Here is a 21,979-nt window from a genome sequence, read left to right on the forward strand (position 1 = left end):
TAAATTATCTTTATTTTACAAATCAATGTAATTTAAAAAATAATTTTATTTACATTGATTTTAGATTAACAAAATACGAAAAGTAGTTAAAACTCACACCAATCAATCTTAAGTTACATATCAATTGTAATGTATGTAAATCGCGAATATAAATGAATTGCTTATCATTATAAATTTTGTCAAGTTTATAGGTACTTATCTATCAAAACCTATATGTTTTAGATTTTTATATCAGAAATCGTTGCTTTACATCAGTTATCACATATCATAGAGACTAGAGATGTCCATGGGGCGGGGCGGGGGATGCTATTCCCCATCCCCGTCTCTGCTCCCCATTTCATTCTCCATCCCGTGAAATTCTCCACGGGGATCGGGGTGGGGATTCCCTGTGGGGAATTTGCGGGGATCGGATTCCCCACGTGGAATTATTATTTATTTTTTGTAAAAAACCATTTAATTTAAATCACTAATGTGAGCAAATTTTAATTAAATTATTAACTTTCTCACTAAATTGTTTATTATGGTTAGTTTTATATGAAAATTTGAATTTAAAGATAAATTATTCAAATTTTGGCTAAAAAAACTAATTATTTTTTTTTAGTAGAAAGAAATAAATATAAATCAAATTATTCACATATATAATCTAAATTTAAACATTCAATTTAAACATATTCATTATGTTTCTCAATAAATAATAAAATTTGAAATTTAAATGTAATATTTATATAATAATAATAGTAATATAACATTATGAACGGGGTAGGGTCGGGCATTCCCCGTCCCCACCCCGTTTAACTCACGAATTTTTTTTTCTCTCATTTCCTCCACCATTCTCTGTCTAATCGGAAAATCTCTATTCCGTTTGGGATTGGTCCCGTGAGATCCCGTTCCCGTGGAGAAATTGTACATCTCTAGTGGAGACCTTAAGGCGGGAGAAAGACCACAAAGCATCACCCATTCCCAGATATTTCTTCTTCTATCTTTTTCGGCGTTTATTTTAATTTAAAAAAAAAAAAAATCGATAAACTGAAGCAGAGTAAAGGAAACTGTGGAGCTCCATCTTCAATCCCATCCTCATCTCTAATATCAATGGCTGTTCTTAACTATATCTCAGCGACCTCAACTCCCATCTCTCAGGATTCTTCAGTTTCACCTCCAATACCAGACCCAAGGCAAACCAAGGTCATTCTCCCTAAAAAGAAGCCGGAAAAATGGTCCACTGGAGTTTCCCCCGGGGAGTACGGCGGCCCCCCTACCACAACGAAGCTCCGTAAGGTATGGGGTGGTGAAAAAGATGACCCTTTAACCTCCGACGATTATATCTGGAATAGAGAATTCATGGCCCGGGTGAAAAAGTTTGTCAAGGACCAACCTGATGATTTATCTCTTACCGTCAATAAAGCTAAGGTTTCCCTTCTAATTCCTTCTCCTTCTCGCCCTTCCCTGTTTCTATTCAATTCCGTTCCACCTTACTATTTTCATTATTAGTTAGTGATTTTTCAGTTATCCGTCTCTCTGCTTAATTCGTCATGGAAAATCATTTGGGTGATTGGACATTGATTCTTTCTTTGCTTGATTGAAGTGAAATGCCCATTTTAAGCTATATTTACTTTGGTTTAGTCTCAAAGTGTTGAACTATAAGTGTTACTCATTATCTATATGAACTTTATAAAGTATACTCTTCAATTCTTCCTTTTTGAGAACCAAGCACTTGCTAGATTATTCGGTTGTCTTGGAAATGGAAAGTGTACAGGATGTGTTTTATGATGCCATCTGTAATATGTTGATTAATGATAGTTTGACCGCTGATTACATGATCTTATTGTATTAGGACGAGCCTTCTGGATTTCTTAGCTTGAATAGAGTCATGGCCCTTGATAGGTTGGTTCTCACTTCTTACTTATATGTTAACTGCAATCATGTTTTTTGTTATTCTGTGTTTCAGCATTATAATGTTATAACTTTCAAATAATGCACGTACAGTTTGGAAGTTGATTTAAGCAAAGAACTATCAGCTCCTCCAGTACCTAGGTCAGAAGACTTAGTCGAGAAAAATATCCCGGTATGATGTCGTTATTTATCTCACCCCTGAAATCTTTCATAAAATGTGGAAGATTCTATTTCATTGACTAATTATGTAAACGACTACAGAGGGTATTTGTGGAATCTGAGCAATTTTGAGTACCCTGAGATCTCAGAAGATCTTTAACTTGTTACATTCTCTTTTACTAAAATGGCAATGAAATGATGGGTCAGATTGATAGCCGCAAGTCACCCAGATGGAAGTTAGCACCGACAAGGCGTGAGCAAGAGAAGTGGGATAGGGCATATAAGGCAGCTACTGGAGGCAGTGTGAGTCCTTTGACCCCTTTGGTTTATCTCTAAAGTCTCATCTCAAGAGTCCATCTTTTCGCATGGTGCTTTGAAATTGAAATAGTGTTAATTTTATGGTTTGATTTGAATTTCTTTGGAGGTTATGAAGCTATGGCAACTTATAAAATTTAGAATGAAATATTTCTTTAAGCTGTTTACTTGTTTTGAAAAGAAGCTTAATGCTGAATTGTAGGACGTGATGTTTCGAGAATTGAGGCGGCCTCAAGGGGATCCAGAAGTACTGGCTGCCTTATCCAGGGAACAGTATTTTAAGGTGCTTTGTCGTAGAATGGCTTCATGATATTTCTATTTACTGTTACACTCCTTTGTTTCATGTATTGAGTGTTGTTTGCTTCCCTTTTGTTTTCTTTTGTCTTTTCAGTTAAAGAAGAAGATGCAAATTTTAACATTGGCAATAGGAGGTGTTGGTTTGTTCTCAGCTTATGTTTCATATTCTCCAGAAGTTGCCGCTAGGTTTGTTTGATGTTAATTTCTTTAAGCTATTTTGCTGGCATTCTAGTAATGATCTGGGTGGTCTCGTTTTGAAATATTGACTGCTGCAAATGCATTTAGTCTTAGTAATCAACTTCCCATTGTTATAAGTTGATCTGATAAATTGTTCGGAAAACTTACAAATTTAGTCCCTTAACCTTGAGGTTTGTATCTATTGGTCTCTTAGCTTTCAAACTTACAACTTTAGTCCCTGAATGTTCGAAATTTTTAAATTCACAGATCTACTAGACTCTTTAGAAATGGCCAATGGTACTCCTTTAAAATTCAATTGTTTTTTCTTAAAAAAAGAAATTGTTGCCAGAGACCTATTCGGCATGAAATTGGAAGTTTAAGGACCTAATAGACACTTTTGAAAGCCTAGAGACCAAATGAACACGTAAGTTCAAGGATGGGACTAAACTTGTAATTTAACCTAAATTGTTTTTATGGTCATACAAGTTGTTCGTACTAAGGGTAATCTGATGCACACAAGTGAAAGAATACCTCAAAACTTTATTAAAATGATAATTGAATACACAAATGGCTACCTATTTATAAGTAAGGCAGCAAGTTTTAGCCGAATAGGTGGGAAACCAGATGGATAAGTAACTGGTTACAAACAACATAAAATACAAAACTTTAGTCAAGACTTAATGAAGACTAAAGATGCAAAGGAAAGATTATAAAAGACGATGAATAAAGGCCAAGAAACTACAAGAACATCAAGATGTCCTAGAAAATTTTCGTTTTCTTTTATGCCTTCCTCCCTGGCCTCTAAAGCATTCAAAACAAGACCTACAACCTTTTCCCGCCAGCAGTTTCAATTATAACTTTTATAGATGCTCCATTCCTTATTAACATAAAACTTTGGATTCTATTTTCAGCCACGATCCACAAAGTGCAATTCATTATCTTTTGTTTTTTTTTTTTTTTTTTTTTCGTTTTATGTCTCAAACAAATTGAAACGGTAATTTTAAAATCAGATCATCTAACATATCATTTAGTACTTTATATTTCAGGTAATGCTTGTGTACTCACTAGTTGCAAGTATCCAGACGATCCTTTTTTTTTCCTCTGTTTTTTTAGACAAAATAAAACTTCTGCTGAAAAGTGCCCATGTATTGAAAAAGAGGGAAAATGTCCTCCCAATCCAAGTGCAAAGGAGATCAGATAAATACTCTTAAATTGATATCAATAGGAAAAGAGGAGCAATTAAGAAAATTTTTGCATAAAGAGCTCCATGAGGAGGCTATAAAAGACGTAAGCTCCAAAGATAAAAACATATAGAATTGTCTACCCCTTCGAAAACCTCTGTCAATTTCTAAGTTTCTCACATACTGCCTTCGCTGCATTTAACCTGCTTTGGGCCCTGAGATGAGGGTGGGATAAGAGCATGTGAGGTTTCCCTTAAATTTATTGGAAACGCTATTGAACCCTGAACTATATCTATGAAAGAGGAACCATTGTTAAAGAGGAAGAAAAAAAGGAACCATTGGTTAGTGAGAAGAAATGGAATGGGTTGAGAGATGAGATGATCTAGGTTCTCATTTCTATTTTGGCAAGGCATCATTGGTGATCATGCATTTGATGTTTTCTATTGTACACCTATTTGTATTGTCATTGCTCATTGTCTTCACTTCGCTCAATCATTACCTCAGTGCAGCACTGGTATTTGGCCAATTGGGGGTAATTCATAAACTTCACAGTGTTGAGAGAATAAAGAAAACACTCATTAAAAAATTAGTGAGTAAATACAGAGAGGTATTTATATAAGAGAAGCTAACAGGATAAAACAAAATATTAACCAACATAATAACAAAATATTAACCACCCAATAAAACTAATACTTCCCCTCAACATGGAGAGAAAATATCTAGAACTCCCATCTTACTGATCAAAAGAAACAGACATGCAGCAGACAAAGGCGTCATGAAGGCATCAGCAAGCTGCAAATCAGACTGGACTGGCAACAATTTTATAAGACCATCAGAAATCTTATCTCAAACAAGTTGGCTATCCAACTCAGTATGTTTTGTACGCTCATGAAAAATAGGGTTGGAAGCTATATGTTCTGCAGTCTGACTATCACAAAACAAAAGAGCAGGCTTTTGAAAAGGAATTTGAAGATCGTTAGGCAAATACGAGAACCAAAGCAAGTAACCAATCCCAAAGCACGATACGCTGCCTCTGCTGAAGATCGTGATGCAGTTTGTTTCTTGGACTTCCATGACACTGAAGAATTACCAAGAAAAACACAAAAAAACCAGTAGTTGAACGCCTGGTTTGAATCAGCAAATGCCCTGAGCTGGAAAAGGAGGTGTGACTGGTAGAAAAATGCCTTGTCTTGGTTTAGCTTTAAGATATTGTTGAAGACGGAAAACGACAGTTAATTGGGACTTATTAGGCTAACAAACTGACTCAACTTATTCACTGCAAAAGTAATTTCAGGCCATGAAATTTTTAGATACAAGAGGCGGCCAATAAGCCTTCTATATATGATGGGATCTGGCAACAAATCAACATCAGAATGCTTCAGTTTGAGAAAAGGATCCAAAGGAACAGCCTTAGGACGAGCAGCTAAAGGACCTAATCTTCAAGGAGTTGAAGAGTGTAATGACGTTGAGATATAGAAGAACACGCAAGCTCAAGCCCCAAAAAATAACGCAAACAACCAAGATCTTTCAGCTGAAAACACTCATTAAAAAGCATCTTTAGTTGCTCAATAACAGAGGAGTTGCTACCCTCTACCTTGGGTCTTTAGGTTGTTTTCTTCCTTCCCTGTGGAATTATGTTTCTTATAAAGAAAAAAAAAACACGCACACAAAATGAGAGAGAGAATGACTCTGCCTTCTCTAGAAGAGCATCCTCCAAGATCAAGAATGATTTTTCTTTTCAAGTACAACTTGCAACTTGGGAGCAATCTCTTTGATAAACTAAAAATGCCAAGACGGGTTGAAATTCGAGAGGAGTGGGGGGGATTTAAGTTGACTCAAACTGCAAGTATGCTTTGGTTTGAATCAGTCTATAGCCCTAGTTTCTAGGGTGGTTGCTGATATTTTTATTTGTAGTTTGTTAGTTTAAATTGCTATATATTTGTGGAGTTAGCTTAACCTTCTTTAGCATTAGAATGCAAGATACCTCAATGCAAGATACATGGAGGATTGTGATTACTGGGAAGCAATTGAGCAAGACTATGATATTGCTCCACTTCTTCATAACCCACCAACAAACCAAATCAAGATTTACAAGAAGGTTGCAAAGAAGGCAGATAAGAGAGCTTGCCTATATTCAGCTACGTCTCCGACATTATTCAACAAAATTATGTCTTTGAAGTCAACAAAGGAGATCTGGGAGTTCCTCAAAGGAGATGAGAGGATGAACGGCATGAATGTGTTAAACTTGGTGAAAGAATTAAGAGAATGCAAATGAAGGATTCTTAGTTCATTAAAGAATATTCAGATAAGTTTGAGTTTGTTAACAAGGCAAAAGCATTAGGAACTGATTCATCTGACAATAGATAGGTTTAGAAGATTCTTGAAGGGGTAGGCAATTGTCAAATAATCGATGTAAGATCAAATAACTGATTTATCTGACAATAGATTTAGGAGTGTTCATCAGTCAGTTGGCATTGTTTTTAGGCAAAAGTTGGTGTCAACCATCAACATGTCGATTTCCCTCAGTTGGTTTCCAGCAGTTTTGAAGTGTTGGGATGTTGACCAACCATCCATCCATGCAGGCAGGCATGCAATTTTGGTCAGTTTTCGTAACTGGTGAACTAAACAAAAACAAAAATTGAGAAAGAAGGAAAGTAAAAAAAGGGAAGAGAAAAGAAATGGGAGAAAAAAAAGAAGAGATGGAGAAGAGAGAATGAAGAACTAAAGAAGTGAGAAATGGATAAGAAAAGAAAAAAAAAAAAGGAGAAGAAAAAAGAAATCATGAAGAAAATAAGAAAGAAGAAAAAGGAAAAAAAGAAGGAAGAAGAGAGGAGACTGAGAAGAGATTGGGATAAGAGACAAAGTAAGAAGAAAGGAAATGGAGAGAAATCGAGAAAGAAAAAAGGAAACAATTTAGAACTTTTTATTTATTTTTTATAGTAATCCTCTCTTGGAGAGAGGATGACCATTAAATTGGTCTTCCTCTTCCCAAGAGAGAAAGCTTACAGTATTTATTATTACTATTATTAGTCTGTAATGAGTTGGTCGGTTTGGGCTTTTATTGAGCTCTTCAACCAACTTACAGTCGGTTTTGGCAAAACCAACTCCAACCAAAGCTATTGAAAAATGATCAACCGATTGGTTCGGTCAGTTTTGGTTGATTGAGTCGGCTTTCAGCCTAATTACATTTGCACCTAAATAAATTGGTTCAATATTGAAACTAGATTCTTTTGGTCAAATAAATCAGTTTTTTATGCTCTTGCCTTGTTGGCATCTCAATCAACTTGTCCAAGTACTCTTTGATGGACTAAGAATCTTTCATCTACATTCTCTCAAATTTTCTCATCAAGTTCAACACTTTCATGGTCTTCATTCTCTCATTTTCCTCCATACTCTCCTCTGAGGAACTCCGAAATCTACTTTGCTGACTTCATGGTCATAATTCTGTTGAATATGACAGGAGACACGGCTGCATATTGGCAAACTCTAGCGTTTGCCTTCCTGGTGACCTTATAAGCCTTGATCTGGTTTATTGTATGATCATAATCCTCCATGTAGGCTTGCATTCTAATAGCCCATATTTCATAGTTTTCACCATAGGTGGAGCCTGTGAAGAAAGACAGCTTGATTATGACTCTTATCTCACTCAATTCTCACAGTTATTTACTCGGTTTTTCTTTAGAGATATCTCACTCAAAGGCCCCTTAAGAATTTAGGGCTCAAATACCATTGAAGATTGAAAGAGAAATGGGGAAATTTTACATTTTCATTCAATCACTACTCGAAATAATTCCAGACTTTAATGCTAAAGAAAGCTTATCTAACTCCACAAAAATAGTAACTTGGCACTTGGTATTGATGTATGAAGAAAGTGGGGAAGACCTTATCCACCTCTTTCTTAGATGTAAATTTTTTTTAACTTGTTTTTTATGGCTTGGTAAGCCCTGAGAGACTTTAGGCAGTTCGTGGAATAATGTATAGGTACCCTTTTGCAGAAGAAAGGGAAAGTACTTTGAAGAAGTGCTAGTTGAGGGCAAGGATGAAAATATATCCGCCGATATATCTGTAAATTGAACGGTTCAATATCAATATTAAATATCCATAGATATCCCAACATCTTTTATGCAGACTCGTAAAACATAAAAATGTCTACTATTTTGTCCAATATGAATATGACTACTAATAACAATATCCATAAATTTGTTTTGGAGTAAAAACAACTTAATTATTAATCTAAATAAATTTTTTAAATTTTGTGACTTGCAGAAATATCCGTTAATATTGATATTTTATCGATATATACATAAAATTGAAATCTCGATATCAATATCGACATCGATATTTTAATCCTTGGTTGAGGACTTGTGTTGTTTATTTCATTGGACAGACATGCCAATATCTCCAAAGGAGTTGAGATGGATTTTAACTGCTTCTTGACTCTTTTAGCGGTTGAGAAAATGAAATCGATTGAAAAAATAAATATTGCAGAAACAAATCAATATCTCAATCTTTGTTAAACAAAGAGAAGAAAATGAAAAATGAGAGTGAAACCCAACGATGAATAAACTTCTTATTGAAGTAGAAAATGTTTGTGATGCAAAAATAAGATACTCAAAATGTGATATACAAAATGTTGTATAAGAAATGTGATACAAAAAATGTTGTACTAGAAGTGTGATACGTACTTTTCATGGAAGTTCACCTTTATATAGGTACAAGAATAAATCTAAACTTACAATTTATATAGGTACAAGAATATATCTAAACACACAAATTAAAAACAACATTAATACTTCAGGAAACTTAAAATATAGATTAGATTTAACATCAACTTTAAATTGAAAATTAAAACTAACAATAAGTTACTTAAAACACACAAAACTGAAATTTAATGAGGAAAAACCTCAAATCTCAACAAATTTCTTGATTTCTAGTTGGACTGCCTTTGAAAAGTTATTTTGTAATTATACTCCCTTTTTTTATTATCAATTCCATTATGGAAAATTTTCTGCAACTTTTTTGGACAGTCCTGGGTGATTTCTTATCCCCATGTTACCCTCTTCCTTTTTTCTTTTTTTTTTTCTTTTAAATTAAAGAAGTAAAAGGAAAAAGTGAAATGCTTTGGTCTTTTGTCACGAGTCATGAGTTATGAAGACTGTTCGCCACTTGATCATTCCACCATGTTATTAATGAATGTTGAGTTTCTAACTGTTATTATTTTGATCATTCAACTAGCATGTGTATGTGCTGAGGACCTAAAGGTTTGTAGTTCAAATTTCTGCCAAACTAACAATTTAACAATTTGTTGAGAACATGGGATGATGTGGTACGATACTTTGTTGGAGACACATTCGTAGATTATTTGACATTTCCTTCCCAATTTCAGCTTTGGTGCTGGGCTGATTGGTTCTCTTGTGTACATACGAATGCTGGGGAGTAGTGTGGATTCTCTGGCAGATGGAGCAAAAGGACTTGTTAAGTATGTATTACACAACTCTTTTGGTTACAGTAGAGTATTGATGATTTTCAGTAAAGCATGTTGTATTCTATTTCTCTCATAAGATTATGGTATGAGCCATGGTGAATTTCTGTGTTGTTCGTTCTTATGATTTTAAGTATGGACCGTGCATTTTCTTTCATTTTTTCTTAATAAAAGTATGGTTTCTCGTTTATAAAAAAACAGAAGAAAAGAAGAAAAGACAAGATAAGTATGGTGCATTCCCAAGCATCAAGATCTTTTAGGACAAATCTATATAAGATAATTCACAATTCATCTTGTCGATACAGGTGGTGTTTTGAGAGTTTATTTCTATAACATGAAGCTCCATGATTGGAAGTCACGAAATATACATTCTATGTTGATCATTCTTTGTACCAGTATATTGAAATACTGATTTAGTTTTTTCTTGAAGAACAAGATTGAACTTGTTGAACCTCATGTCGTCTTAACGAAATTGTTGCAGAGGAGCTGTTGCACAACCACGGTTATTAGTTCCAGTCATATTGGTGATGTTATATAACCGTTGGAACGGGTAAGTATGCTCACTACCTTGTTAGTTTTGCCAATATTTCCCCCTCCATATGGCCACCATAAAGCATTCACACCAATTACCAGAAAATTCATTCTCTCTCTCTTGTCGTCTATTGTCATTTTGAACTGATAATTGTTTTAGGAAATGAAAACGTACATACGAAGAGATGTGAATCCTGTAGGCCCCCCCATTACTGATTGTGTACTTTTTCTCTTTTGGAATAAAGCCTGGTCTTACTCTTGATTGACACCATAGACTTTGAATTTAGGATGTGAAATCAACAAAACATTTTAGCAGACACGGCTGGGGTCCTAATTTTCCAAAATTTCTGCCCCTTTTTCTTTGTAGTATTCTTGTTGAAGACTATGGAGTTATGCAATTACAGTTGATACCAATGCTAGTTGGATTCTTCACATACAAGGTTGCTACTTTTGTTCAAGCTTTAGAGGAGGCACTTACCGTGGTTAAGAACAAGCCGCAAGCCTAGGATATACATGTGCATATTTTCCTGGTTCAAACTTTCTTCTGGTTTATATATACACACATTTGTAATGTATTCTTTGACTATATTGATTCTTGATCTCTTTCGCCCAAACATTAACTTCTTTTAGTACAACACATAAAGAGAAAAAGATGGCAAAGATATGAATATTTGGTGACGAGACAACAGGTAAATGCACCAACTTATGTCATTTGCTGATCAATCTGTGTAGTTTTGAGCTGTCAATTGTTGCCCAACTTGACATATCATGTACCAACAACACTGAAAATGGGCAAAGGGTAGAACTGAAAGGACCAAAAAAAAGGGAGAAAAGTGAGTAAATTATGGTGGTCCCATTTCTTGAATAAAATGGCATAATAAGATTCCAACATAGCTTTCTTAGAGGGATAATCATGGTGGGAAAATAAAAATGAAAATATGACAAGTAGGTGAAGATTTTCATCCTAATGATCAAAACAGACAAATAGTATTTGTTGGCTTTATACCCCTGGTTTTTGGTTCAATCATGTAAAGTGATGACTTTTTTTTCCTTCAATCTGTAGGAACTAAACTCCAAGACACTCTGTTTGCATCCACAACAAAACTAAAAACAAAACTTAATATTCACGAGTGTTGGCATTAAGTTGAGTTATAAAATATAGAATTAATATGTTAGAGTTAGAAAGTTTTTGTTTGAGTGCAAAGTTGTAAGATGAAATTTTTTTGAACAAATGTGCAAAAAAGAGAGGAAAGATGGTTCGATAAATATGCAGACTTCAATAGTTCTCAAAACTATTGAAGTTGAGTTATATAACATCCACTTATGAAGTCTGTGGGTTAAATACTCTAGAAATGTTTCAAACAATATAATCTTTAAATTGTTTAATCAACAAGGATAAGTAAAGTGAAAAACCCCCACAAAAAGAAAAAAATTCGAGAGAATAGTACAAGAGTAGAAAGTAAAATGTGATTCATTATTGATAAAAGGGTTTATTTGGATTGATTTTTAAAGTGCTTAAAACATATTTTTTGTACTTAAAAATTAGAAGTACTTGAAAAGTCAATCCAAACAAGTTAAAAAGATGATTGAACGTAAGATAAATGTAGGCGTATATGGGGGAAGGGTTACCCTGACTTTCAAGAAAAGGAAGGGAAGGAAAAGAAAGAAAAAGAGAGAGATTTGTGGGGTATAGTGTGGCCTGCACCACACCAACTTACCAGCTTAGTGGCAAAGGGAAGCAGAAAATATTCTGAAAACACAGCAACCAATTGAGATTTAAATGATTCTATGAACCCAAAAAGAAATCACTAAACAAAGGAAAGCGACATTCAGAAGGTTGGCCTTTGTCTCTTCATCAGTCGGTACAAAATGCCAAAAACTTCATTACCCTATTTGTGATAGTTGTTTTCAATCTTCCTCCAACTTTGGGAGAAACCTTACCCTTCATTACCTTATTTAGAGCCTCTGTCCTATTCCCTCATCCTTTTTCTTTCTTTTTCATTCTTTTTTTCTTTATCATTTGAACCAATTGATAATCAAATCTCAACCATAATTAATTAAGAAAACTCTATTCTAACTTCTATGTGTGAAAACACTGCCTATCATTTATAAAACCTTTCTTCAATGAGATCTAAGATTCTAAATAAGCCAAGTGTTGCAGTTAAAATTTTAGACATAAATTTTTACCTTCATAACGTGCGTCGTAAGAGGTTACACTCTCTTAGTCAGCCTTTTCTCGTTCTCGGATCACTTGGACACATAATTGAACAACACTAAAGCAAACCACACAAGCACACATAATCTAGCTAATAGGAAAAAGCCTCAAGCTTTTCTCCTTTTATTCTCTCTAAATCACTTCACAATCTCTTAGACCGATGGTTGGCTAAGAGAGGGTAACCTCTTAGGTTGCACGATATAAAGGTAAAAATTTATTGTTTGAATTTTAACCCTATGACACCAAGTTATATGGCTACATTTTTGGGATTATTTTGCTTAAAGAAAATCGCCCTTGATCAAAGAGGTATGGCTAAGAAGTTGGATCTCTTTGCCCTCCTTTTCGTACGGTCAGGGTGTGCCTATTTTCTACTATATTACTATGGATTTGGGTGTAAAATTTATTATCGAAGAACATATTTTGCTGTATCCTAAGATATACTCATCTTTATGCATTCTACTCTAATCAGTCATACAACATAAATAAATCAATAATACGTTAAAAAATATATGTGGAGAATTTGTCACATGGTAAACTATGATTGAATAATTGGGTGTGTATAAAGACGAGTGTAGTCTAGTATACATCTAAGTTTTTTTTTTTTTTTTTTTTAATGAATTTGGTTTTTTACTTGTTGGACTTAGTGAACAAAATGTTAAAGATTGGTTGCATAAATAATAATCAGGCCTAAAATAATAAAAGATGAACTACAAGGGTAAACATATAAGTGATATGACACAAAATTAGCGTCAGATATCATTGATAGTAGCTATCAGTGATAGCCATATTAGTAAATGATTAAAAAATTCACGTGCAACCCATCATTTCGTGCTTCTTTTCCAATTTTCTTAAATTGAAAACTATCACTGATAGAAGCTATTAGTGATAGTCACTGTAGCTACCATTAGTTTCTATCATTGATAGTTACTATATGTGATAGTTTTCAATTGGAGAAATATTAATACAACCTTGAAATAGTAACACTTGAGATATTAGCTTTCAATTTGCTACTAGTTATCAGTGGATATCATTGGTACATTTCATCAATTAAAATCAAACTTGAAATGGTAACACATAAGGCAATCGGTGGCTATTAGTGATAGATTTTTATAAGTAGTTATAAACTTGGAAAGGAAACCATCAACTTTCAAATATTAACGTTTAAAGTTATAAGTGTTAGAAGTCTATCAATGAGAGGTCTATAGGTGATTGTCATCGATTTCTACCTAAGTCATATCACTAATATCATTAATATCATTCATTTAATTGGTATATACCTAAGTCATATCACCGATATACAAATTTAACTGATAACTTCTATCAATAATAACTTATATTAGTGGTTATCACTGATAGCTTCTATCAGTGGCTGTCATCAATAGCTTTTAGCTCTGACTATCAATGATAGACTTTCATCAAATGAAATCGATTTTTATATTATTGGTGTCATCAATATATGGATATCACCTAAGTTCTATCATTGATATCACTTATATCATGGTTATCGGTGATAGCTTCTATCACTTATAAAATGCTATCAAAGACAACATATGTCATTCCTTTTTACCATTAAATAACATATTATAAATAGCTTCAATTACTATTAACATGCTATTAGTGATAACTTCTAGACATCCTACTTGCGCTTTAGTTCGAGACTCAACTTTATTAATTAAATTCACTAAGGTGGCTATCAATGATAGACTTCTATAACTGGTTATTAACTATGAAATAAAATCATCAAAGATTAAGTTATCAATGATAGAAATAATTAGTAGCTATCACTGATAGACTTTCATTAGTGACTATCAATTTTGAAATATCAACACTTAAAGCTATCAGTGGCTCTACTGAGAAACTTTATCATGATTATCAATAATAGACTTCTATAACTAACAGACTTCTATCACTGATATTTACCTAAGTTCGATATTACTGGTACATGAATATGACTGATATCTATCTAATAAGTTCTATCACTAATATCACGGATAATTGATATTACTGATACACAAATATTATGATATCTACCTAAGTTATATCATTAATTCACGTAATTTGTCAGTGATAGGAATCCTATTACTAATAAACTAAGCTTATTATTGATATTAACAATAGAAGTTTATTATTGTTAAATTTCATATTTTTAAAGTCCTAAAAAAAGAAAAAATGAGTCCGTATGTAACGTTTCAATTTCTCCTTTCATTTCTAAAAAAGATCTCAAATTTTAGAAATTGAGAAAAATAGTTCTCGTAGTTCCTTAGTTCAAAATCTAGCTTTCTCAATTCTTTTTTAAATTAACTAATTTTTAATAATGAAAAAAATATAAGCAAACAATTAAAAAAATCTCATTTCGTTTCTAAGTAATCAATAAAAAAAAAATTGAAGAGAAAATCAAAATGAAAAAAAAAAAAAGAAAAAAAAAGAAAGGAAAGGAAACACAAGAGAAGAGAAGAAATAGAAAAAAAAAAAAAAAAAAAACAAGAAAAAATATGGAGAACATGGGGAAAGGAGAAGAAAAGGAAAAAAAGGACCGAAGATGAATAGAAAAGGGAAATTTTGGAAATTAAAAAAATTTAAGGAAATTTGCATTGAATAATACAAAAGGGAAAAAATGTGATTATATATACTACCACATTTTTAATATTCACTATTATAGCAAACATTGACCGGTCAACCTTTCCTTTTTTCAAAATTCCAAATTTACCCTCTCTTTCCCTTTCTTTTCTTTTCAACCGTTCGTCACCTACCGTACTTTCCTTTTCTTTCTCTCTTTCCCTTTCTTTTCTTTTCAACCGTTCGTCACTTGTCATACTTTCCTTTTCTTTCACGTTCGTCACAATGAAGTATCCATGAAATTCCATTTGTGAAGCTCCGTGATACTTTGATCAATTCCAATTCGTGAAGCTCTGTGATACTTCGATCAATTCCGATTCATGAGTTCGTTTTTCTTTTTTCGATTTCATCTTTGATTGGGAGTTTTTTTTTTTCTTTTAGCGTTCGTTCTTGTTTTTTCGATTCTGTTTTTCAATTTTTCCTAAATAGTTTCTGGTCATTTAGTCTTTTCTTTCTCTTTTTCTTAAGAACCTAATGATTTCTTCAGCTCACTGTGAACATAATGGATTGTGAGCAGAGTTTGTGTGCTTTCATGAAATTTTTCTTTGTTCATTGCGTTGATATTTAGAGTTTTGATTGATTAATTAAGTTAGGGCTTGCATTCTTCACTGTTTCATTTGATATTGTATATTCTTTCTATAAACATATCAATGTATTTTGATGTTTGATATTTTTAGGTTTGACATTACAGCTACATTGGCTTTGTGTTTGTCATTGATAATATCTATCACTGTATTAGAAGATATCAGTGGCTATCATTGATAATGCCTATCACTGATAGAATGTGTGATTGCTATCATTTTTTATTTGTTCATTAATTTTTATTGATATCCATTGAAAGACATGCCTAGTTTTAGATTGATATCAATGATATTGATAGATTTATATTTGCTTTTGATAGCTATTAGAACCTATTGATATTGTTATTCAATAGTTTTTGTTTTACTTTTGCAGGAATTTTAAAACATGATTATTCCAATAGTTGTTTTTCATAGTGGAATATGGAATGAAAAACACTGTTATGTGAATTACAAATCTACTGGAGTTTAGTAGATGATATAATGGTTTTTGAAGATTTTATGGGTTTAATAGTTAAGGAGATTTATTTGGATGTGTCTACTTCTTCTATAGAACTTTCAGTTTTATTAGATTTTGTTATGAATAAGGTTCAAAATGTAGTTCAAATTCATGAAGATAAGGATATACCTTGGTTTTTGGCTTTAGTTAAGGAACACAATACATGACATCCTTTGGTTGCTCATGCTGGTAGTTCATGTTTGGAAGTGTCTTCTAGTGTTGTTTCTAGTGGAGTTGAGAATTATTTGTCTACTGTTCCTTCTTCTAAACCTATGATTGATGATGGTGATTTCCAAGTGATTATGGATATACATATTGCTCATGATTTGAAAGAAAAAAATGTGTTTGCTAGTAAAGAGATTTTATCAAATTGTTTTTACTTGATAACGGTTAAGAAGAATTTTGAATTTAAGAACGTCAAATTCAAGAGCAATTTTGTTTCGATGTGTTCAAGATAGTTGTCAGTGGTATGTGAGGGCATCCCGTTACAAGCGGAGTGTTTTGTGGATGCTTAGGAAGTCTATTGATATTCATGATTGTTCTATAAAAAGTATTCAAACTTGTCATAGGCAACCTTCTTCGTCCTTAATAGCTGAATGTTTGAGAAATGATTTTAGATTTAGTTCTTCTCATACCCCAACTCCTAGTGATATTGTGAATAAAGTCCGTAAGGAATTTGGAGTAACTATTAGCTATTATAAAGCATGGAGGGAAAAAGAGCAAATAATGAAGTCTTTGAAAGGCGATGCACGGGAATCATATGCCAAAGTTTTTGACGAAGTTAGAAGAAAAGAATCCAGGTTTCTTGTTTCTGACTTACTATATGATCTATCAATGATAGCTTCTATCACTTATTGGAGTCTATCACTGACATCTTCCATCACTGATAACATGAAAATAATGGAAGCTATTGGTGATGGACTGCAATCAGTGATAGAAGCTATTGGTGGTAGGCATCAATCAATTATATACCTTTTGTAATCTGACTTAACTGTTTATTTTCTTCTTTTAGGTACATTTACTGCCTATGAAGCTGACATAAATTGGCATTTTAAGTATTGTTATATGGCTATTGGAGCATCAATTGAGGGTTGGAAGCATTGTAGATCTAATATATCAGTTGATGGGACGCTCTTGAAATGTAAATATGTCGAGACTCTTTTGACAGCTTCAATAATTGACGGTAACAATCAGATTTTTCCTCTTGCTTTTAGTATTGTTGACTCTGAAAATGATGCATCCTGGAGATGGTTTTTTGAGAATTTAAAGAAAAGTTTTGGTGAAGGAGAAGGATTAGTCATTATTTCTGATCGGCATTTTAGCATTCCGATAGGTGTTATGAATGTTTTTTCAAAATTGAGTATTGTGTTTGTCTACGACACCTTTTGCAAAATATGAAGTTGATTTATAAAGATTCTTTAATTGATGACATATATTATAGTTGTGCAAAAACTTATACAATCGATAAGTTCGAGTTTTATATGAAAGGGATGGAATCAATATATCCTACAATTCGGGAATATCTCAGTAAAATTGGTTTTGAGAAGTGGGTACGTGCACATTCTAGGAGAAGAAGGTATAATATGATGACTACTAATATTTTAGAGTGCTTGAATAATATTTTGAAAGAGCCTAGGGAGTTCCCCGTTGCATCATTACTTGATTATATTAGAGAAATACTTCAAAATTGGTTTTATGAAAAAGGTAAATCAACATTATTCATGAAGACTATTTTGACTAGTTGGGCAGAATCTGAGTTGCGAGAGCAACACAATCAATCAAGAAGCTTCAAGATACAAATACCTTAACTATTAGAAAATATCATTAATAACATGTTATCAGTGATAGAAGCTACACTGATAGTTTTTATTTTCACTGATATTTTTTGTTTTCACTGATAGCTTGAAAATATTTAATCAAGTAGGGATAGTATCACTTACAATTTTGTTTATATTTTAGTTTTCATTGACATTCCATTAGTTCACCTAGTTGATTACATTTCGTTGACTATTTTATTTTTCAGGTTGATCCTATTAACAATGAAGAATATAAAGTAGTTGATGGGGATAATCACTTTTTGGTAAATTTGGCCTATAAATCATGCAGTTGTCGTGTTTGGGATTTGGTGGAGATTCCATGTGCTCATGATGTGCTGTTATTCATGGGCTAAATTTAGATATATGTACTTTTGTGTCAGACTACTATTTTTGCAGTACATTGTTATCAACCTATAAAGGATCAGTTTATCCTATTGGAAATCATTCTGATTGGAGATCTGTCGATGTTGGTGTGAATGTATTACCTCCAATAGTTAAACGTCCATCTGGACGACCACGTAAACAAAGAATATTATCAATTGGTGAAAAGAAAAAGAGCTCGAAGTGCAGTCGATGTCATCGTCATGGCCATAATTGTAGGACATACAAATTTCCACCAGTTGTTTAATAAAGAAGCTTGATTTGTAATTGATGTTTGTAATGAAGAAGCTCGTTTTGTAATTGATGTTTGTCATCAATTTATCAATGATAGTGAGACAACCGATGTTTTTCACCAATTTGTCAATTAGATTGTAGTTGTTGCTTGTTGTCATCAATTTAACCATTAGATAGTGAGACAATTTGTTATTGATGTTTGTCATAAATATATTAGAGACCTTGTTACTAATGTTTTGTTAGTGGAACAGACTTTGTTGTTGATATATCCATTCTTTAGTCAATATGATGCTTTTATTTATGAAGCTTTCGTTTTCCTTTAGCCACAACAATTGAAAGAAATGATATCAAGCTATCTGTAATAGCTTCTGTCAGCAATTAATACAATGAAGTGATAGATTCTATCACTGACAGTATATAAGCATTTTTGTAGAAGATCCATCAATGATAGATTCTATCACTGATGGAATCGCCAACCAAATGCTACACGATCGTAGAAGCTGTGCAGCTTGTGTTTAGAGGATTTTGTAATGAGGATATCGCTCTCGGGGGAAATCTCGCTAGGAATTGAGGTAAGTATCACTAAGAATTTCACCAGAAAAGCTTGGTATCGCTCTAGAGGGTATCGTTGGTGTCGCTCTAGAGGGTATCGCTGGTGTCGCTGGTATCACTGGTGTCGCTCTAGAGGATATCACTGGTGTGCTTGGTGTCGCTCTAGAGGGTATCACTAGTGTGCGGGTGTCGCTCTAAAGGGTATCGCCGGTGTCACTCTAGAGGGTATCGCCGGTGTCGCTCTAGAGGATCTCGCCAGTGTCGCTCTAGAGGATCTCGCTAGTAACAAAATACTATACGAAGTTGCAACTATATTAATCACATTTATGAATCAGTGTCGCTCTAGAGGAGTAACTATTAGCTATTATAAAGCATGGAGGGCAAAATAACAAATAATGAAGTCTTTGAAAGGCGATGCACACGAATCATATGCTTTGATTCTAAAGTTTTTGATGAAGTTAGAAGAAAAGAATTCAGGTTTCTTGTTTCTGACTTATTATATGATCTATCAATGATAGCTTCTATCACTGATTGGAGTCTATCACTGATAACATGAAAATAATGGAACTAATATCTTCCATTGCTAGTGTCGCTCTAGAGGATCTCGCCAATGTCGCTCTAGAGGATCTCGCTAGTAACAAAATACTATACGAAGTTGCAACTATATCAATCACATTTATGAATCAGTGTCGCTCTAGAGGAGTAATTATATGATCTATCAATGATAGCTTCTATCACTGATTGGAGTCTATCACTGATAACATGACAATAATGGAACTAATATCTTCCATCGCTGATGTCGCTCTAAAGGATCTCGTCAGTGTCGCTCTAGAGGATCTCGCTAGTAACAAAATACTATACGAAGTTGCAACTATATCAATCATATTTATGAATCAGTGTCGCATCAATGATAGCTTCTATCACTGATTGGAGTCTATCACTGATACCTTCCATCACTAATAACATGAAAATAATGGAACTAATATCTTCCATCGCTGGTGTCGCTCTAGAGGGTATCGCTGGTGTCGCTCTAGAGGATCTCGCCAGTGTTGCTCTAGAGGATCTCACTAGTAACAAAATACTATACGAAGTTGCAACTATATCAATCACATTTAGGAATTAGTCACATTTATACTATACGATCGCCCTTTTTTCCCTCCAACCAAACAACCTCTAAAATAAATTGAAAGTTGCAACTATATCAATCACATTTATGAAGGATTCATATTGATTCAATATAACTATCATTGATCTTGTAAAAAAACAATGTAATTTTCAAAATCATAACAATCATTGTATATTGTCAAAATAATTTCCAAACTATTGTCAAACAGAAGTCTATTTTCAATAAACAAGTCTACCTATTGTCAATCAAAGTTGTGATATTTTGAGATCAAAGCTTGGAGCATCGTCATTCCACCTTGGAGACTACCTTGTAGCTTTGCTTGGAGACACCTTGGTAGACACATTTGGGGAGACCTTCTTTTTGTCTTTCTTTTGTTTCTTTGCGTTCTCCAAAATTTTCTTGGTTGGTTTTTCTTGTCTTTTTAGTCTCTTGTTATCCTCTACATTTTCAATGACAACCTTTGGTCGATATTTTTTTGGACTCTTTTTAAGAGTCTTTTCAATCACCTGAAATCATGGAATCAAATATAACATGACATCAATGTGCTATCAGTATCATCAAGTAAATAAAGCTTCCTATTATTTATACTATCACTGATAACAAACTATCAATGATAGGGTGTTATCACTGATAGTTGGTTATCAATGATTTCAGATATCACTGATAGCATGCTATCAATAATGCTATCAGTGATAGCGTGTTATCACTGATAGTTGGTTATCAACAAACTGATTTCAGATATCAATGATAGCATGCTAATGTTATAATTAAGATCATCAATCAATCAACACTTACATTCTTTTTCTTCATATCTTCTTTATCTTTTTCTTCTTGATCTTCCTCTTCCTCTTCAGGATCATCATGCAATTGTTCTTGCTGGTCATTCTCTTGATCATCTTAAGCCTCCTTGTCCTTAGCAGTGTCAACTTCAACCTACATGCATATATCATTTTTGTTATTGTACTTCTTTACAAAAAAAGAAAATCACAAGTTTTACCTCTAGAACTTCCAAACTTGCATCTAAAAGCTCCAAACTAGATAATGGCGCTTTGTTCTTCTCAAGAGATTCTTGAGATTGCTTTTCACTTCATCTTTTTGTGGAAGTTTATCACTGATAGCTTCTTTTATATGGCCCAATATATCAAGAATCTCCTTATGCTTTTCATTGATGTCCTTCTTAATATCTTCTTGTCCTCTTTTTAATTCTTCAATTGCTTCTTGTAATGATGCAATTCTTCTCCCGATTGACATTTGTTTTCCTTCTTTTTCTTTTTCAATATCCATCTCCCTAGTTTCCACCTCCGCAAAATAGGCATAATAGTTGGATTGCAATTTTTGTTCAGTTGGAACAAATGAAGCAACAGTAAACTGAAAGTTTAATAAAGATGTTAGTGTTACAGCTAATTTATAGAAACAATCATTAATTTCAAGCTATCATTGATTGCTTCTATCTACAATAACATGCTATCAATGATAGAAGATATCACAATAGTTCCAAATGACTGATAGAAGCTATCACTGATAGTGGTATCTTCTATGTCATAAAAGCTAAAACATCAGTTATAGTTTCTATCATTTGATAGCATGCTAATAATATATATAAATAAAGGAAATAACAGTGATAAAAGACTTACACTAGTGGCTTTGAAAATATTGTTGTTGATGTGTTGCCAATCATTAGGTTCTTGAGACTTCCATTGAATAAGTCTTGGTCCATCGCTTTTTATTCTTCGTGCAAATCCAATAGTGGGGTTGGATAATCTTGGTATAATTTCAAAAGCCCAATATACCAAAGCTAGTGGAAATCCTTGGAGGAAAATGGAAGATGCCTTATTGATGACAACCTTCTTAAAAAACTCTATAGTTAGTTCAAAGGAAACCCTGCCCCATGGATAAGATTTAAACCTTTCTTCGTCATCCAATATTTTT

General features: G+C 33.4%; 2 protein-coding genes across 2 annotated transcripts; both read left to right on the forward strand.

The window, feature by feature from the left end:
• The first annotated feature begins 750 nt into the window (after positions 1–750).
• LOC120088283 (ATP synthase protein I-like protein) lies at positions 751–10,646 on the forward strand. Its single transcript, XM_039045466.2, has 9 exons — positions 751–1,407; positions 1,832–1,881; positions 1,984–2,062; positions 2,257–2,352; positions 2,567–2,647; positions 2,756–2,847; positions 9,406–9,498; positions 9,983–10,051; positions 10,400–10,646. Exons 1-9 carry the CDS (start codon positions 1,090–1,092, stop codon positions 10,536–10,538), a joined length of 1,017 nt encoding a protein of 338 aa, XP_038901394.1. The 5' UTR covers positions 751–1,089; the 3' UTR covers positions 10,539–10,646.
• A 4,380-nt stretch (positions 10,647–15,026) lies between these two features.
• On the forward strand, positions 15,027–17,946 carry LOC150033187 (uncharacterized). Its single transcript, XM_090306310.1, has 3 exons — positions 15,027–16,740; positions 16,953–17,190; positions 17,274–17,946. The coding sequence occupies exons 1-3, from the start codon at positions 16,686–16,688 to the stop codon at positions 17,746–17,748; spliced, it is 768 nt and encodes a 255-aa protein (XP_090162436.1). The 5' UTR covers positions 15,027–16,685; the 3' UTR covers positions 17,749–17,946.
• Positions 17,947–21,979: the final 4,033 nt, after the last annotated feature.

The sequence above is a fragment of the Benincasa hispida genome, chromosome 10, assembly GCF_027475165.1.
Source record: "Benincasa hispida cultivar pf3 chromosome 10, pf3_genome.v1.1, whole genome shotgun sequence".
In the NCBI taxonomy this organism is placed as follows: domain Eukaryota; kingdom Viridiplantae; phylum Streptophyta; class Magnoliopsida; order Cucurbitales; family Cucurbitaceae; genus Benincasa; species Benincasa hispida.